Below are 17,274 nucleotides of genomic sequence, written 5' to 3'. Positions count from 1 at the left end.
ATGATTCTTATAATATACCTATCTCTGAAATATAACTTCTCGAAGATTTACTAGATATAGGAGTAAATATACCCTATGAACAGAATATCTAATATAGCCATGCGGTGCTCGTCCGCCCTGATCCGTCAGATGTACTGGCGGCCTTCTTATCTTGGGGGCCAGCAGCTAAGGAGATGTTATAGGATACCATCAGAGACGACTACAACGCCCCGCCCTATAGCAACAGACTTGTCTATACTCAAGGCCGCAGCTACTTCGGTTTTATCACAAGAAACTCCGCGAGTAAGATGGGCAGGGGTATTTGGTGACTTCGCTGTGGGAGCAGAGAATGATTACAGTGTGGTGGATGTAATTATTCTCTACGACTCTGACAAAGTTGGCCACAACAGATGGCCCCCACAATTACGGGACTTGGATAAGATTCTGCCTGTAGCTTGGGGTCGAAATGCTGTAGTTGAGGAGTTAACTATAAAGAAGGTGCCTCACTTTTGGTGTATCGTTCAATTTTTACAGTCTAGGGTAATTTTTGGATCGGATGATGACCCTATAGTTATGCAAGTACGTCAGGAATGGCTTGATATTTTGGTAAATGGGGCGATGCATTTTAAATCTCTTATACGTGATATAAACGATATCACTACCACTATTCAGGGAAAGTCTCCAGAGGTATAACCAGTTTCTCCTATGATCTACAATTTTGATATACTAATTGACTACCTAGAAATTGTGTTCAGACTCTCGGCTCCGTCAGACGGTTTTAGAACGTATCATGGCCGTGCTCGATACAATCGATAGAGACCTTGTTAATGAGTGTTCATCCAGTCCTTTCAAAGAACTACTTCAGTTCGACGGGCAACGTGACTACGACCTTATTCAAGACAGGATGAAGAGAATTATAAAGGGTAATCAGACCCAATCGAAGCATAGTGTTGACCAGTCAGATCAGTTATGTAGATCTCTCTGGAGACTGGCCACAGCTTCGGGTAGAGGGACGTTGGATAGACTAGGCAAATGGATCGAGATGCATGTGATAGCAGGCATCGAAGAAGCAGTTGAGCAGCGTGGGCACGTTCAATCACTAACACCGAAAGAGAGAATACACGTTGAGTACTATTATTATGCTTAGGTATATGGGTGAGCTTTCCTCTGCATCCACTACTTGTTAATATCTAACTAGACAGGGCATTATAGTTATCTGGTATCGAAACCTGCCTTGTAGCTGTATGTACATCGCAAGAGCACAGGTATGCCATAACTGTAGCTCAGTAGCTACGGTGATAACCTGCGAAAAGTCATTACAGGCAGCGAGAAAGGGTTCTCCAGCCCATGCAACAGCCTGCTGGCCCGAGAGTTTGACGGGTCTCTCGTGAGATGAATGAAGAGCAGGGAAGACGTGCTAGAGTCAACCATTCAGCATATTACCAGAAAATATCGCGATAGATGAGCAACAGCCGGGTAACTCATGAGCCCCGGTTTCGATGTGGACATAACTCGTCTGCTAAGCTGCATTCTGCCAGACATGGGCATCGCTGCCGCAGCCTTATCGTGGCTACCGGAGTTTCTTGCAGTTTTGACTGGTTGGAACCCATGCTCGCTGCGGACAAGTTTCGCTTCTCTATCTTGGTAAAATGAAAGTATCCTGGGCTGTCCATGCATGTAAATGTATGGCACAGTACGCGGGCGAGGCGAGATGTATACGTATATCCGGGGAAGAATCCAGAGAGCCGGGCGGGAGATGACTAATCCCGAATAAGAAAAGAAAGGGAGTGAAGAAGCAATGTCAGGGAAGACAAGAGAAAGGATGATTGATGATCATAAAATCAGCGGTGAAATACCTAGAAGGCAGGGTGATCAACTGGGTGGACATCCCGTTTATTAACTAGTAAGAAAACTGGGGGATGCTGTAGCCTCTTCCAAAAGACAAGAAAAATACTTTATATATCAGAATACCAAAAACTACCAACATTAACCAGGGGGCATAATAGGCGTAAGTGAAGTATAGCCAGCTTATCGTCTGTCAAAGAACCAGCTGGTACGTTTTGGGCCGGCATTTGTCGAGGAATCCTGTGCCTGGACACCGGACAGGGTGGAATTGGATGGTGCGTCCGCACCACCGCCACCACGAAGCGGTTTCGCTATCCTCGAGCCTCCAAAACCGAAACCAGCAGAGTCGGAGGAAAGGCCTTTGGTAGAGCCAGCTTTGGCGGCTTCCAGGCGTTCCTTAACGGCTGTGAGCTGCGCTTCGAACCTGTGGGTAGAGGAAGAGAAGGATAGGTTAGCTTCTTTGGTCACGATGTAATTGTGATATTGATTTAAAACACACCTGTGGTTGGCAGCCGTTAGCTTTTCCTGGCTTTCCTGGAGAAGGGTCTCCAGGCTCTCGATTCGTTCATTTCTGGCTATCAACTTCCGCTCGGCAATGGCGACCTCCCGCTTGAGGCTGCCGTTCTGTTCCACCAGTTGGCGTTGTACATGGGTCAACTGCTCGAGATTGCGCTCCAAAAATGCCATCTTCTTCTGCTGGGCACGGTTGTTGGACGACTGCAGGACTTGTTTGTACTGCTCACGGGTCTCATCTAGCGATATTTCAAGTTCAACTACCCGTTCACACCGGTTCTGCAAGTCGCGCATAAGAGATTTCTTCATGATGTCAAAATCAGCAATCTGCTGCTGCAGGGTCTTGCTGTTGATGGTCGCACTTCCTCCTGCACTGGCAGAGGATCCATTGGGCTGAGAGCGCGCTGTAGAGTCGGCGACAGACTGTCTCAGGCGGGTAAGCTCTTCATCTCTGAGATAGAGCTCACGTCTGAGATGCTCCACGGCCATCTTCTCCAGCTCGTTGCCTTCAGAGTATGCCTGGCTGAGTTTTTCCTTGATTTCTGAGATATCCGCCTCCCCAAGATTCTGTTCGAGAAGATCGTCGACTTCTTGCTGAAGCGCAGCTATCTTATCTAACAGCTTTCCGTCAAAAGCCCCGTTGAAGCCTTCTTCACGGCTGGTCATGGCGAGCTCAGCTTGTCTGATTACCCCCTGGGCTTCCACCAAGCTTCCCCGTAACTCAACAAACTCCTCTGGGGAGACCGCTTCGCCTGCAGAGCTGGTTGCATGCAGACTGTCTACACGCTCGATCAAGTTCCTTATCTTGCGCTCGTTCTCGGAGAACACGTCCACCTTCATGTCAAACCCGGCCATCATCTTAGCCATCCGTTCTGCCTTCTTTTTGTCTTTCTCGTCCAAGGCTGCGCTCGTCTCCTTGGCACGCATGCGCACGTCAAGAAGCTGTTGCTTGAGGTCGTCCAGTTCAGCTGTAAGCTCGGAGTTGGCTTCCTTCAGGGTATCCATGGTGATGGCTTGCTCCTTGCTTTCATATGATACTTTCTCCAGCTGCATGCGCAGCTCGTTGACCTCCGCGTTCAGTTTCTCGTTGTCTTTACCGGTTCGGACAGCATTCTCCTTGAGTATCTTAAGCTCCTCCTTTTTCTCTTGGACTTCCTTCTCTGCGTTGGCGATGTACGTTTCCTTTTCTGCGAGCTGATCCTGCAGTTCGTTCTCTCGCCTCAAAAATTCCTCCCGCTCGTCTCGTTCCAGGACAATACTTGGTGTGCTAGATCGTTCTCCAAATCTCGATTCTGGCCGGCTTGGGGTCTCTGATCGAGACATATCAGACTGCAGTCGGGATGGAGTTCCTGGACGGGGAGTACGGGCATCGGCCTTGAGGTTTCCCACCGTATCTGTCGATCGCAAGGTGGTCCATTTCTCTTTTGAAAGGTTTTCTCCAGTTCGCCAGACTTGCACTTCGTTCTCTAGAGCAGATATGTAGGTTTCGAAAGTAGTTACCTGGCTCTGAGCCTTCTTGAGAAGGTGCTTGAGCTCTGCTGGACTCAATTCCTGGTTAATCTTCGCCTTGTTCTTGATGGCCTTTGCTCGTCCACCGAATCGAAGAGTGCTAAGCGTTTCCGCATCGTTGTAGCTACTGGGAGAGCAGTTAATTATCAGTGTCGTTCGGGAGTTACCTCCCAGACTTTCTTGCAGAATTCTAGTGAGCTTCGAATCTCGGTATGGAATGTGAGTAGATTTGCCGTCAGTGAGAGCGTTGATGACCATGCCCAGTGCACTCAAACTCTTGTTAATTTTCTTCGCTTCTTCGAGGGTCTGTCCACTGGCGCCGGTTTTGCCCACCTTTTCACTGCCAGCAAGATCGACAAGGAAAAGCTGACCGCTCTTGGCAGATCCAGTCTCGACATTCTTCTGAGTGATGGTGATGACAAATATCGAGTGCGAGCGAGACGATTCCTGATTCATATTCGTTGCCGCAACTGCTCTCGAGGTATCACCCCTTCTCATCACCTCAAACACCTCCTGTACACTGGACACGTATATTTCAAGCAAGCCCTTGACGTAGACGCCCCTTGATTTCTCCTCGTGAACGGGTAGGTTATCGTTTTGCGGCACCAACAAGTCTCTTATCCGTTCCATATATATCTCCATGTAACTGACACGCACGGTGTATTCAATGTTGCCAGGGCTGGTCAGGATGCTGGTGAAGATCTGCTCGACTATACGAGGTATGATTCCCTTGCCATCGGGGTCATCGATGTCGGATCCCATCATCGTGTATGACTTTCCCGCTCCTGTCTGGCCGTACGCAAATACAGTTCCATTGTATCCATTCATAATATCATCAACAGTCGACCTGATCGAGAAATCAAACACATTTGACTGCTTCGAGTTCATGTCAAATATGCGGTCGAAGGTAAAGGAGCTAGATGCCTCTTTTGACTATATCATCAATACCAGTTTGAGTTAGTTTTATGCGTCTGCTGTTCTTTTTCTTCATTCTCTTCTTGTGTCCATCAAACTTCACCGGCAACAAGGAAAACGTACGTTTATTCTGCATGTCTCTTCGGATTCGAACTCCACGATCGGCTCACCTCCATTGGCAATTTCTACTTTGTTCTGCGGCCTAAATCGTGCAACAACTATAGCAATCAAACGGCGCAATAGTTAGCCAGCCTGGGCAAGGAGAGGAGCTATCCGGTGATAAGTCGACCACGTACCCTTGATGGTGTTGAAGCCTCCAGAAGCACCGGAACTATTTGTCACCAGCAAACATGTCTGTTAGTTTCTGAACATAGCCATTATCGGTTTATTCCGACCAACTTACGCCATGGTTTGGGCTCTGTTCGGAGGAAGCGTCCTCGGCCCTTGGGTCAGGAGAGGGGACACCTAGCTTGCGAGATAGTGAGCAAGTCCGCCAGCGGGGAGTTTTAAGGAGTAACAGCTAAAATATGGCCAGAAGACAAGATTCCAAAATGCATCAATAAAAAGTGAGAGTAGTGGGTAGGAGTAATATTTATTTGCTCTATTGTCGTTGTTTTCCGTGCTGGGTGACGAAACTGGCTGAATATTTATTTTCCAGGTTCGAAGCGGCCCAAGGGGTTGGCAGAGCGAGAGGGACCCACGTGAGTTTATCGCCCTTGTCAACACACGCGAACAAGCGCTGCCTTAGGCGCCAGACGACGACCAGGGGCAGGCAGCGCGCTTCGCTCGCGAGCAACCCTTAGTATCGTGGAAGGACATCGCCAGCCATCACCATTACTAAAATGGGGGACATGCAAGGTTAACTCGAGGTACGGGAGGATTTGCCCCTGGCTTAGCTAACTAACTCGCTTGTTGCCCCTGGACCCGAGCCAGATAACCAACAGAGCATGGGTTCCTGACATGATTGGCGCAGCGAGAGGCGGACACACAGTGAGTTAAACGGGAAAGGGGAATATTTTATACACTCGCTTCTAACTAGCTAACTAAGGTCACGGTAAGGTGTATACCACCGATAGATGCAAAGCATGGGGTCAATTCAGGTCTCTCAGTAGCCGTTACTCAACCTTCTCCAGTCTCTGGATAACGATGGCCGTGGCAGCACCGCCTCCGTTGCAAATAGCTGCGAGGCCATACTGGCCTGGCTGCAGCTGGTGGAGAAGAGTAGTAAGGATTCGCGAGCCAGAACTTCCAAGCGCGTGGCCAATGGAGATAGCGCCTCCGACAGGGTTGACACAGGCATTCTCAAGATTCAGGATCTATGGGAGTTAGACAAAGTTAGCCACGGTTAACAGTCAAAAGAGAGAGAATTTGAAGAGTGCGAACGGGATACGAACCTTCTCGTTTGCCTTGATGACGGCAGCAAAGGCCTCGTTGAACTCCCAGACGGAGATCTGGTCCTTAGTTAGGCCTGCCCGACTTAGGGCAATTGGGACGGCCTTGGCTGGGGCAACAGGGAAGTCGACTGGGTCAATTGCGGCATCTGCGTGGGAAACAATACGGGCAAGTACACGATTGCCGGAGCCGTACTCACGGGCGAGAGCTTCGTTTGTGATGACAAGAGCAGATGCACCGTCGTTAAAGGTCGAGGCGTTTCCGGCGGTAATAGTTCCGGTACCGTCCCGGACGAAGGCGGGTTTCAGGCTGCGTATTTTATCAGCGCGGAGGTCCTCGAACCCTTCGTCCCTGTTGACGACAACTTCGCCCTTCTTCGTTTTGATTGTGACAGGAGTAATCTCATCGTCAAATTTGTTCTCCTTCCACGCGGCTTGCGCACGTTCATAGGACTGGATGGCATAGGCGTCCTGCTCCTCCCTTGTGATATTGTGCTTCTTTGCCGTGTTCTCAGCACAGACACCCATATGGAATTGGTTATAGACGTCCCACAGTCCGTCTTTAACCAACCCGTCCTCCAGCTTCATGTCTCCGAAGGGGGCTTGCTGGCTGGCGCGGGGTAGGTAATAAGGCACACGGGACATATTCTCCATTCCGCCGGCGACCTGAGCTTCAGCAAGGCCAAGCTGGATGTTCTGTGCCGCCATGACGACCGCCTTCATGCCCGAGGCGCATACTTTGTTGATGGTGACAGCTTCAACCGTTGTGGGAAGGCCGGCGAAGATTGAAGCCTGTCGGGCAGGGGCCTGGCCGACGGAGCCCTGGAGCACATTTCCCATGTAGACATCAGTGATTTTCTCGACAGGAACCTTGGACTTGCTGATGGCTGCCTTTATGGCTTCAGCACCAAGCTTCGGTGCCGGGACCGTGGTGAACGGGCCGTTGAACTGTCCTCCCCATTCATTGGTTAGACCAACATCTCAAAGAAATATGAGTGTATTCGTACACGTTCTATGGACTCACCTTTGCAGTTGGCGTCCTAGCAGCGCCGAGAATATATGCATCCTGAATTTCTCGTCGAAGTGCGCCGGATGTGCTGAAATGTCGCTGGACCTGTCCAAGTCGTTGCGCCGAGCCGCGGCTGGCAAGGCTGGCCAGTCTGGAAGTATGCATCATTCTTAGTCTTGAAAGGTGCAGGATGGCGGAGCGAAGGGAGACGCAGCAGCACTCCACAAAACTCCTGTATATGTATATCTGTCTCGAGCAAGCAGGCTTTGATGCTGTCAAAGATGAATCTGAATCTTCTTCTGTTTCTGCTTCGTCGTCCTCCCTCTTTTTTTTGCCGCGAGGGAGCACCTCGGGAGTTTCTTTTTGGTCCGAGCTCCCTCTCTCCTGCCGAAACTACCCGCGATCACGTGCAAAATTCTTCGGCTGTTCGGCACCGCCAACCGAGATGACTCAGCATCCGTAAAGGGACTGTCGGGTGGGTCGACCTGCTATCACGAGACTTCGGGTCATGGAGCCCGCCATCCCGTCCTTCAAGTCTGCATATGTTGCACATTTTACCTGTCCTCATATTGTTAACGGCCTCCGAGTTCTGAGACGCTCAAGTCCTCTGCCGAAGTCATTTATTCTGGCCTCCTTGATTAGGGATTAGGGAAACCTCAGAATACCATAATTTGCCAGCATGGTATAGAGATGGCGTCCTCCAAATCAGGAATATAATAGCTGCACATTCTCCTGGTAGCTCTCTCGCGATTTTTCACGATAATTGCGGAGGGTCAAGAGGAACACGCTAAGGAAACGGAAAAGCGGCTACTTCAATTATTAACGGCTCTATAGACCAATCCTATTTGTTTCGAGCTACCCTCTCGAAGGAAACCACCTTGATGATATTGTATGGCTTCTCTCAGAAGTTAGGTTTGAAGAATTTGAAGTTTAAGAGCAATCTGCGATGCGGAGCTCGACGAGCAGCATCGTGAACTCGAGAGGGTATCGAAAACATTTTGACGCAGTGTTAAAGAGAGAACTTGGTGAGCTGTATATAAATACCCCAGGATTCTACAAGGCGTTTTTTCAAGGCATCGAATGGCTGCGGCCGCCAGGGCTGTATTTGAAAGATGTTCGGGAGGGAAGGATCCCCTTTACAGCAACGAGTCTGGCTGGAGAGAATGGTCGCGTGAAGGAGGAAGATATACTAAGCTGACTCCAAGGAACAATGGGCGAACTCGTTAACCTATATAAGGAGGAGTATGCACCAGACCAGAGACAAGTACGACAAGCAATCTCACGCCTGGTTCGAGCTGGGACGGTATATGACGGAAATGATAATCGCCCAAGACCGTCGCCTGATTTGTAAAAGCGGTAGCTTATGTGCTTGTTGACGTTTCCACCGCACCATTAATCACTTGAAGATACCACGAAATCTGTTTCAAGCCCGACGTGAACCATTTTTGTTATTCTTATTCGGCAGCCAGGCCAAGGGGATCACAGGATCAAACCCCGTGCTCTGCTCGGTATGGCAACTCCGCAGGCTTTCCGTGACATCTTGCCACATCCACCAGAGCTTCATCCAATGAAGAAGCTTTAGAGCTTTTGAGATGATCGGGACAATCCAATTTTTGTCCCTTTTCACTACAAAGACATTAACCAAAGCGTAAGGAGGATTTCAAAAATGAAAGTTAAAGTGGGTAATACAACCTAGTCTTATTATAGGCAATATAATATCAGTAAAAACTCATAAACGAGGAGACTAGACAAGTATAATGAGACTAAATGACTGGAGGCTGTTTAATAATGCTATTCTTCTTCTCAGCAACATACAGATGCTGGTTTCCTGGCGCAGTTGCGAAGTATAGAGATTGTCTGATGCCATTACCAGAGAGTCTAGTGACACCAGCGGTTGCTGGTGTGACAATACCTGCCTCTAAAATCCAGTCAGACACAGCATTGCCTTGCAAATCCAGTAGCTGTATCTCAACGGAGATTTGCCGTCGCCTGAGTGTTCCACCAGCCGTTGTTATTAGGACATCAGCGCCATATCCCATGTAGGTTGGAGGGATGCCCAAGGCTGTTATATCCGTATCAAAGACTGTCATGGTATTACTTCCAGTGTCGTTGAGTAATGTGACATCTATCGAGAAAGCAGGAGATAAGAGACCCGGAACTGGCCTAATTCGTGCAAATATCTGCCTGGTTTAATGGTATGTATCAATGTGTATGGCTGAGTAAATCCTTACTAGAAACCTAGAATACTAACCTCATGCCCAGGGGCTTGGCCTGATGGGTAGTGATTGTACCTCGTGCGGTGAGCGAGTTGCTGGTTCAAAGGCTGGAGGGGGTATGAATGTAAGCCAGGAGGTCGGCCTCACAAGAATGTACTAGACAGGAATGCGTACGCTCTCAGACATAGGCTGAGAAGCCTGGCTCGGAACCATAGCCTGTGAGGATAACTGCTGCCCATAGCCCTGGATTAAAATAAGAGTAAGCACAGAATCGTTTTGCGAGAATGGATGTGAAGAAAAGTACCTCAACCCAATATGGTCGCTTGAAATCAATATTCTTATGGGGAACAACTTTGCCATCCTGGATCCATTTGAAGTGTCCTGGGAGCTCATTTTCACGATACAGGTTGATAGCTGTTTGGAGGTTTTTTTTCTGGGGCTCACTTGTGGTAGGATCATCAATCATGGTCTGTAGCTCCGTGATACGTCCTGGTACATCCCACTGAATGGGGTGGGGACATGCAGGCAGTGGGTTGAAGGGGCGGGTCGACATGGCTTGCGAAGTGCAGTGAAAATAATGACCTGAGGTGGGGGTTGAATTGCGAGGATGGTGGGCTGCCTTTTATTTTGTTATATATGGTGGGGCATTAGTCACCTGATCTCGCCACATCTCGCTTAGCTCCTGCCTCGCACGGGTCCAGACACACCCCGCGCCACCGGAATCTGAGTATGATGGTTGATTGCTGGACTTCCTATAAATTGGTGAAGCTACTTATGATAACTACTCCGTACATGAAGGACAATGATAGAGTCCGGAGCAGAGCATGGTGGGCCCGGTGAGAGCTCCACCAAGGCACACGTATGTATACTCCAGCTCATACGCGCAGTAGGAATGGCCGGATGTATTGTATTCTATTCTCGCTGCCTTGCTAGACTACAAACCTGATCCTATGCTCCTGTAGCTTAATTTCACCTGCCTAGTGACCGGAAAGGCATTTAGATCGCCTTTCATGGCAGCAATTATAATTTCCACTACTAACTTGCTCTGGGGAATAACAACGGTATACACGCCCACTTCACTTAAGTCTAGGCATCTACAGGGATCAACTCCCCTTGCATAGTCCTCAGTATCTCTGTGACCACATAGTCGCCCTGGAGCCACATGTCGTCAGGTATATCATTTTCTTCTTGTCCTCCTCGCTTCACGAGGCGCCCATTAGGTAATTTCCCCCATTCTCCAAGGTCAATCGTTCCTCCCATGTCTGCTTCCTCTATATGGAAGGCTCGGCTATTCAAATCTGCTACTAAGGCAGGTACTGCCTTAGTAATGTTTGAAATCACCTGTCGTATGTTGAAAGAATCGCGAACCCGGATTTCGTAAACGTGCACGACATGGGTCTGACCGAGTCTTTTGACTCTTCCAATAGCTTGGTCTTGAGATGCCTTTGAGGTTGGTGGGCTGAAGATTACCACATTTCTGCATAACTTCTGCAAGTTCAAGCCCGTGGAGCTCACATTATAACTACAGACGAGAACCATTACCCTTTCAGGGTCGGTAGTAAAGGCCTGTACTAGGTGTTCTCGCTCAGATACAGACGGATCTGCACTAATCCCCACAAGCTGGGGCACGGGAAGTACTAGCACTTGCTCTGCTGGGAACAAACACCAAATAACGACTTTCTCTTCTGCTCGCAGGACTATGTCGGTGAGAAGGGGCATAAGGACCTGCAATCTCGGCGATTCCTCTAACAAGCATACAAGCTGGCCGAAATAGTCATCCTTTTTAGGCAAGTTGATGAGTTCATCTTTCTTTGAAGCTGCCTTGATCCACGTATAGGCCAGGGCCTTGCGATATGCCTTCTGTGTTGATGGTTCCACGTCCTTTGCTTTGATTACCCCGTGGATAGATTCGAAGCCAAGCCAGGTTGTCACCAGAACTAGTAAGCGGTATACTTTCATGTTCCACAGTATCCGACCATTGCGATTATTGAAGACAAGCTTGCCTTGCCATTTTTGATAAAGCAGCGATATGCTCTGCGGCTTTGTCATACCGCCAACGGGACCTTCGGCTTAGATCTCCACCTTGCTCAATCATCTCCTTGATGACGGTAAATCGTATATCGGGGCGTCTATTCAGGATGGCTGACAATTCATTGATTTCTGAGGCCGAATCCTTCAGACTTGGTTGCTCTACCCGGAGTTACTTGCAAATAGGGTCATCGACTGAAATACCCTTCGTGAATGAATCGTAAATGGCTAAAAAGTCGGGAAGAAAGTATTAGTAAAATGTTATAAACGACATTAGTTAAAACCATTGGCTTCCTACCGGCTTGATCCCTATGCGAGAAACTCTTTATATCAGGAATGACACAATGGAAACACGTCAATCCAACTTTGATCCAGTCGGATCCTTATTTTTCTTGAATTTCCAGCCAGCCACCAAATGTTGAGGATGAATGCATTGACTGATATATATCGAGGCTCAAGCCTACTTGGAGATGGCTCTGCCATGCAGTTTCTGGTAGACGTTGGTCCACACTATCCGTACCCCGATAAGGAACGGCCTTGTGCAATTATAACCCCGGTATGATACAAGTCATACTTGTTAAGTATTTATATCCGTCTGCCACTACACTAAAAGGAGTGAGCCCACACTGATAGTAGGCAGAGCTGAAGTTTCACAGTGTTGAAAGTATCATTTCTCGTGTCGCTTTCCAGGAATAGTCGGCTGAGACGCGATCAATAGGAAGAATGATATTTGTCGGGTTAGTAGCTCCATCAAAACCTCGTTTGTCCACTCCTCGCTATCATCACTGGATCCTCTTGAAGAGCGAGATCTTCCGTCTCGCGAGGGGCGAATCCATGAAGGGAGGTTTCCAACGGGTCTCACGGGCGAAGCGAAGCTCACGATGGTAGAAGAGGCCATTTTTTATGAAAATCAAGGGTGTATGAAAACTGCAGACATTTCCCTTTCCCACTGAACGCAAATGATGATAACAAGGTGATGTGCGACTAGATAACTAGTATATAAAATAAATCACCAGGCAGCTATGTTAAGATCAACAGGGGAAGCGTTGGTTGTAGCCTATGAGTGGTGCGAATAGCGTGTGTCGGGAAAGGAAAAGGAAATAACTAGTTATATGGTGGGGATTATGTTGCTGCATTAACTAGTCACTGCCCAGTCCGTTTGCCGCTTCTCATTGCTGCTGGAAGTGACTGTCCTATAACCAGAGGTAGGAATATACTTGGTCCGCATACGACTGACTGAGTAAGGCTGATCCGTTTTCGAGAAACTTTCAAAGCAAGGGTTTATTGGCAACGCGGAGGAGAGTAGGTCGTTGCATGGCAGTTCAGATTTGTGAAAGTCTTTGATCATCAATACTGAGCTTACCTTTGTACCCGGCCTCCAGAATCCGAGTCTGCACAGGAGGGATGGACTTCCCCAATTGCACTGTCAGAATACACGAGGCAAAAGTTCTCTTTATTAGACAGCATTCCCTTACACTCCCTAACTAACCCCCCTAAGGCCTAACCCCAACCCTACCCTAAGTCTTACTAGAAGAAAGGAGGAGCTAAAAGAGAAGAGCGTATCGCTATCTTCAAGGAGATGGCGGCCGCCAATCTGCCTGTCTGTTTATACTTAGAGGCGAACGACCACCCCGCCCTCTAACTAGCTACTTAGATGACTCCAATAAGTGGGGTTATGATAAGTTCACGTCGCCAGAACTTTCTCTTTCGCGAGGTCATTGACGATGTCTCCCAGGTCCCAGACCACGTCAAGGATACTGATAAGCCCGAGTCAACCACCCCAAACAAGAATGTTTCCAAAAAGGGTGACGCCAAAGCCAACGGCAAGGGCAACGCCAACCATGACGGCAAGGAGAACGCCAGAGTCGACGGCAAAGGCGACGCCAACGGTGACGGCAAGGAGAAAACCACGGATACTTAGGCCACTATTGAGGCAATTGGTGCTGCGATCGATATAACCTACGCATTCTACTAGAGGATAAACAAGTATATCGCTAAAAGAACTATAAACCCTACTACAAGTTACCGAATACAATAAGGCGCTCTAATCTAACCACAAGGCACAGTAGCGTCTACAAGCGGCTATGTCTAGCCTTACTATCGCCTTTGTTGCTTCCCAAACGGCTGCTACCAGATTGGCAGACGCTACGGCGGCCGTTACAACCACTTCCGCTCTGACTCCGGCTTGGGCTGCCGTCGAGCGCCTAGCTACAGATACCGAACTTGACAACGTCAGGAAGGACACCACCTGGGTAAAGAAGGGCGCTACGCTTCAGTCAGCTCTGGCTATGTCGGATGAGGTCCTCGCGGAGCGTATCGACTCGATGGTCCATGACAAGAAGATCTGAGTGTTATCCTCTTTAACGTCAGAATGTTTGCGACGACACTGCCTTCATCATGTTAACTGCCTTCTTGCCCCTCCACACATTATGTTAACCGCCTTTTTCACTTCATGTTATCACCTTTATGTATCCATGGATGTAACGACGTCTTCATTCCCCCCGATGTGGTGACCTTGACTACGGCGTCACGTGCACAATCTGGCTGACGGAGCAACGTCAACTACCAATAACGTCATAACGTTAACTACGTGCCTCGCACGCAGTAAGGGCAGTAACTGTCCGAAAATCAATTAAGAAGCTAAAACCTGGCATGCGACGTGATTTTAAGTGGTAGAAATATATGACTAACTAGTTTTATAAGTCGATAACTAATACGCAACATTATCGAAGTCATTCCCTCACGCCTATTTAGAAACCTAGAGATAATAGCCTACTTTTGTATGCGCAATGAACGCCTGTGGGCTATGAATTAGGCTGCTAAAATGTGTAGTATGTAAAAGAGCACTCCTTTCTCGGCTTTATATACTCTTTCTCCAATCAAGATCATTATTGACCCGTGCTAGCTGGTATACTTAGTGATTCCTAGGCCGTTTCAAAATTTGTGTCTGTCGAGTAAAGGATGTATTGGATGTAACTTCATCTTCATCTACAACAGGTGGAGTGCTTGGCTGAGGGAGATCGGGAGCCGAATTCGAGATACTAAAATTCACCCCAGGAGGGATTTCGTCAATAGCAGAGCGTATTCTTTGCAGGTGCTCTGGTGCCCATTTTTCATACACATTCCTGATAAACTTGTATGTAGTCCACTTATCTCTCCCCTCCAGCTCTGTAAAATCAAATGTCCTAATAGGATGCCGATAGAACGATATCTTATCTCCATCGATGACGGGATAATGTCCATAGATTCTCACTGTCCTATGGTCATGCGAGAGAGAGAAAGCCAGGATCTCGCGGTTAACCTCGTCTCCACGCCCCACGTACCTAAGCAGCTCGACGACCCCTCTCACGGCAAGAGTCATGCTGTGCGCATTCTGCCGGTCGGCAATATCGAGTGCAGCGGTACCCTTAACCTCACATGTCAGAAAGGGAAAGTACATGTAGAAGGTGCCCAAAAAGAGGGAGCTGTAGGTGTCCGGGTCGTATCCAAGAAAGGGTTCGAATTTTTTCAGTTGGTCGTCTGTGAACGCAGATCGGTCAAATGCGACGGCGTAGTCGGGCTGCGGGAGTGGTCCGTAGAAGGCGATAGACGATCCCCAGCGCTCATTGACACTCTCAACTAGATGTTTTAAATTCTCGGCACCATCTACCGCGAGAGTCTCTGCTGAGGGGACAATTAATCGGCTTATATCTTGAATAACCCTAGATTCATTCTTTCCTTGAAGCCTTTGACAGACTTCATCGAATGTATCGTCTCGAAACAACGTGTGTTCGGGAATTGGTTGATCACTCTCCAGTAAATCCTTACAGAGAAGTTTACTCTTTTCCGTAATACCCAGGTCTGATTTGCGCATAAAGCTGCCTTTGATTGCTAGGACGGTTTCATAGGAAGTGCTCCAATACTTTGCGCTTTTCCCGTTTCTTGACTCTCGATCAGCGGGTGTGTTGGAGCCTGTAGCAAGACTTGAATTGGAGCTCTTGCGATGAAGAGAAGCTGAAGACTTTTTTCTTGCAAGAGGGTAACTCATGTCTTTAGTTGGTGCCACTTGTTGTACGAAATATTCCTTAGGCCAACTTTTGTGCTCGCACCAATATCTAATCGGTCTGTCACTCTCCGCACTAGTCGTATATATCGAATACTCTATCACAGGATGTTCAAGAGAAAAGGCAGGGTTGAATGATCGCGGTCGTTTTGGAGATGGGAGAGATAGATCTTCACAGGGCCGCTTGTGGTTATGTTTGGAGGTTAGGTCCTGGGCATGCGCGCAGGGAGGAATATCGTTTAGTACCTTCATCGAATTAGCTTCGTATCACTAGAAATATGATGGGAATGCACCTACGGGAGGGTGTGTGCGGTAGGGCGTTGGTTGTGTTTTGGTCTTCACTCGTTTGGTATACTTTTCTAAAAAAGTGGTCAGTGTTGAACATTGTAAAGAAGTTCTAGGCGATACCTTCGTCTTCTGGTGCCTCACGCTTTCTAGTAACCTTCTCCGTTTGGTATTTCAGTCTGTCGCTGCTGCGAAGCATTTGATGTTGAAGCATTGTGGTGACAAAAGAGTGAAGTGCCCCCCTTTTATATCACGAATGCAGAAGATAGAAAGCGGCAATGAGTTAGGATGGGGAGGATCCAAGATGAGCTACGTGTAGAGGAAGGGAAGGCGAAGGCGGCCAGGAAGAAATGCGAAGGTAGTTAACACATGCTTAGTCATTTAATTAGTCATACCAGAACGGCAGAAAAAGCAACGAAAGAACGAGCAGAGAACTAAAACATCCACCAACTGCAGGAGAAAAGCCACCATAAAAATCGTCAAGGAGAACAGTAAAGGAAAAAGGAAGAGAAGGGCTTGCGCGGCTATTGAGATAACCAGCAAGGCAGCTACTCACCCCGCAAAATAGAGATCACCTTCTTCAAGCCCGATCCGCGAGGGAACCACCAGCAGGACAGGGTACCGCCACTATCACAATAGCCGCCAGGGTTGTTTGTCCAGTCTATCTATCTGTCTCGATATCTCCCTCCCCGCCATGTCGACCTCAGCTCGCCGTCGCCTCATGAGGGACTTCAAGGTATGTTGTCGCAGCTACCACTACAAGCAGTTCCTGTCTGCTACGAGGGCTTTCACTAACCGTGGCTTTGTTGTAGCGGATGCAAACCGACCCTCCCGCCGGCGTCTCCGCATCTCCTATCGCCGATAATGTCATGACTTGGTACTCAAGCTGTGCCCAGCCGTATTGTTACTGTATGGCCGGAATCGTGCTAATACTCATGTCTAGGAATGCTGTTATCATTGGGCCTGCCGACACACCATTTGAAGATGGAACTTTCCGCCTCGTGATGCATTTTGAGGAGCAGTATCCGAACAAGCCCCCAGGCGTCAAGTTCGTCAGCCAGATGTTCCATCCAAACGTTTACGGCACCGGAGAGTTGTGTCTAGACATCCTGCAGAACCGCTGGAGCCCAACTTACGATGTTGCTGCCATCTTAACTAGTATCCAGAGGTAAGGGATTCTCGAACCTACCATTAGCCAGAGTAACTTACTAAACCGGGCGGCTTGTCAAAATAGTTTATTGAATGATCCCAACACGTCATCCCCTGCCAACGTCGAAGCCTCTAATCTCTACAAGGATAACCGCCGAGAGTACACCAAACGTGTTCGTGAGACCGTTGAGAAGAGCTGGGAGGACTAATCTATGTCTTCCTCGCCTCACAGCTGTTTGAACGAAGTTCTTGATTAATATAACGCCGCTGCCATACCGCCAATCATTCCTATGATTCTACGACTCACCGCCTCCCAATCCCACCATTATCTCCCTCTCTTTCGATATTTTTGTTCGCCATGCACAGCGTTGGGGTTATGGCGTTGAGTGCTTT

The 17,274-nt window shown here is 48.4% G+C and overlaps 8 protein-coding genes across 11 annotated transcripts; 3 read left to right on the top strand and 5 right to left on the bottom strand.

The window, feature by feature from the left end:
• Nucleotides 1–99: 99 nt before the first annotated feature.
• TERG_01523 (uncharacterized protein) lies at nucleotides 100–1,126 on the top strand (the record flags this gene model as incomplete). Its single annotated transcript, XM_047747772.1, has 2 exons — nucleotides 100–666; nucleotides 722–1,126. The coding sequence occupies 2 exons, from the start codon at nucleotides 100–102 to the stop codon at nucleotides 1,124–1,126; spliced, it is 972 nt and encodes a 323-aa protein (XP_047603737.1).
• Nucleotides 1,127–2,007: 881 nt separating this feature from the next.
• TERG_01522 (kinesin heavy chain) lies at nucleotides 2,008–4,734 on the bottom strand (the record flags this gene model as incomplete). The annotated part of the gene is made up of 2 exons (XM_003239489.2): nucleotides 2,008–2,248; nucleotides 2,324–4,734. The coding sequence occupies 2 exons, from the start codon at nucleotides 4,732–4,734 to the stop codon at nucleotides 2,008–2,010; spliced, it is 2,652 nt and encodes an 883-aa protein (XP_003239537.2).
• A 739-nt stretch (nucleotides 4,735–5,473) lies between these two features.
• On the bottom strand, nucleotides 5,474–7,531 carry TERG_01521 (uncharacterized protein). Of its 3 annotated transcripts, XM_003239488.2 has the most exons (3): nucleotides 7,177–7,531; nucleotides 6,156–7,100; nucleotides 5,474–6,077 (listed from the first exon to the last, which is right to left on the bottom strand). In XM_003239488.2, exons 1-3 carry the CDS (start codon nucleotides 7,327–7,329, stop codon nucleotides 5,877–5,879), a joined length of 1,299 nt encoding a protein of 432 aa, XP_003239536.1. In that variant the 5' UTR covers nucleotides 7,330–7,531; the 3' UTR covers nucleotides 5,474–5,876. The 3 variants fall into 3 exon arrangements, with proteins under 3 accessions (XP_003239536.1, XP_047605448.1, XP_047605447.1); XM_047749310.1 differs by having other exon boundaries at nucleotides 6,156–7,531; XM_047749309.1 differs by having other exon boundaries at nucleotides 5,474–7,100.
• A 1,393-nt stretch (nucleotides 7,532–8,924) lies between these two features.
• Nucleotides 8,925–9,930, bottom strand: TERG_01520 (uncharacterized protein; the record flags this gene model as incomplete). Its single annotated transcript, XM_003239487.1, has 4 exons — nucleotides 8,925–9,341; nucleotides 9,413–9,484; nucleotides 9,552–9,620; nucleotides 9,682–9,930. 4 exons carry the CDS (start codon nucleotides 9,928–9,930, stop codon nucleotides 8,925–8,927), a joined length of 807 nt encoding a protein of 268 aa, XP_003239535.1.
• A 533-nt stretch (nucleotides 9,931–10,463) lies between these two features.
• Nucleotides 10,464–11,426, bottom strand: TERG_01519 (uncharacterized protein; the record flags this gene model as incomplete). The annotated part of the gene is made up of 1 exon (XM_047747771.1): nucleotides 10,464–11,426. One exon carries the CDS (start codon nucleotides 11,424–11,426, stop codon nucleotides 10,464–10,466), a length of 963 nt encoding a protein of 320 aa, XP_047603736.1.
• A 1,633-nt stretch (nucleotides 11,427–13,059) lies between these two features.
• Nucleotides 13,060–13,753, top strand: TERG_01518 (uncharacterized protein; the record flags this gene model as incomplete). The annotated part of the gene is made up of 3 exons (XM_003239485.1): nucleotides 13,060–13,294; nucleotides 13,381–13,391; nucleotides 13,475–13,753. The coding sequence occupies 3 exons, from the start codon at nucleotides 13,060–13,062 to the stop codon at nucleotides 13,751–13,753; spliced, it is 525 nt and encodes a 174-aa protein (XP_003239533.1).
• A 566-nt stretch (nucleotides 13,754–14,319) lies between these two features.
• On the bottom strand, nucleotides 14,320–15,699 carry TERG_01517 (uncharacterized protein; the record flags this gene model as incomplete). The annotated part of the gene is made up of 1 exon (XM_003239484.2): nucleotides 14,320–15,699. The coding sequence occupies one exon, from the start codon at nucleotides 15,697–15,699 to the stop codon at nucleotides 14,320–14,322; it is 1,380 nt and encodes a 459-aa protein (XP_003239532.2).
• Nucleotides 15,700–16,195: 496 nt separating this feature from the next.
• Nucleotides 16,196–17,221, top strand: TERG_01516 (ubiquitin-conjugating enzyme E2 2). 2 transcript variants are annotated; one of them, XM_003239483.2, is made up of 4 exons: nucleotides 16,196–16,468; nucleotides 16,545–16,609; nucleotides 16,676–16,900; nucleotides 16,967–17,221. In XM_003239483.2, the coding sequence occupies exons 1-4, from the start codon at nucleotides 16,427–16,429 to the stop codon at nucleotides 17,088–17,090; spliced, it is 456 nt and encodes a 151-aa protein (XP_003239531.1). In that variant the 5' UTR covers nucleotides 16,196–16,426; the 3' UTR covers nucleotides 17,091–17,221. The 2 variants fall into 2 exon arrangements, with proteins under 2 accessions (XP_003239531.1, XP_047605446.1); XM_047749308.1 differs by having other exon boundaries at nucleotides 16,545–17,221.
• Nucleotides 17,222–17,274: the final 53 nt, after the last annotated feature.

This window comes from Trichophyton rubrum (genome assembly GCF_000151425.1).
Source record: "Trichophyton rubrum CBS 118892 genomic scaffold supercont2.1, whole genome shotgun sequence".
NCBI classification, from domain to species: Eukaryota; Fungi; Ascomycota; class Eurotiomycetes; order Onygenales; family Arthrodermataceae; genus Trichophyton; species Trichophyton rubrum.
Note: the sequence above shows the minus strand (reverse complement) of the source record. Positions and strands in the feature narration are given on the sequence as shown.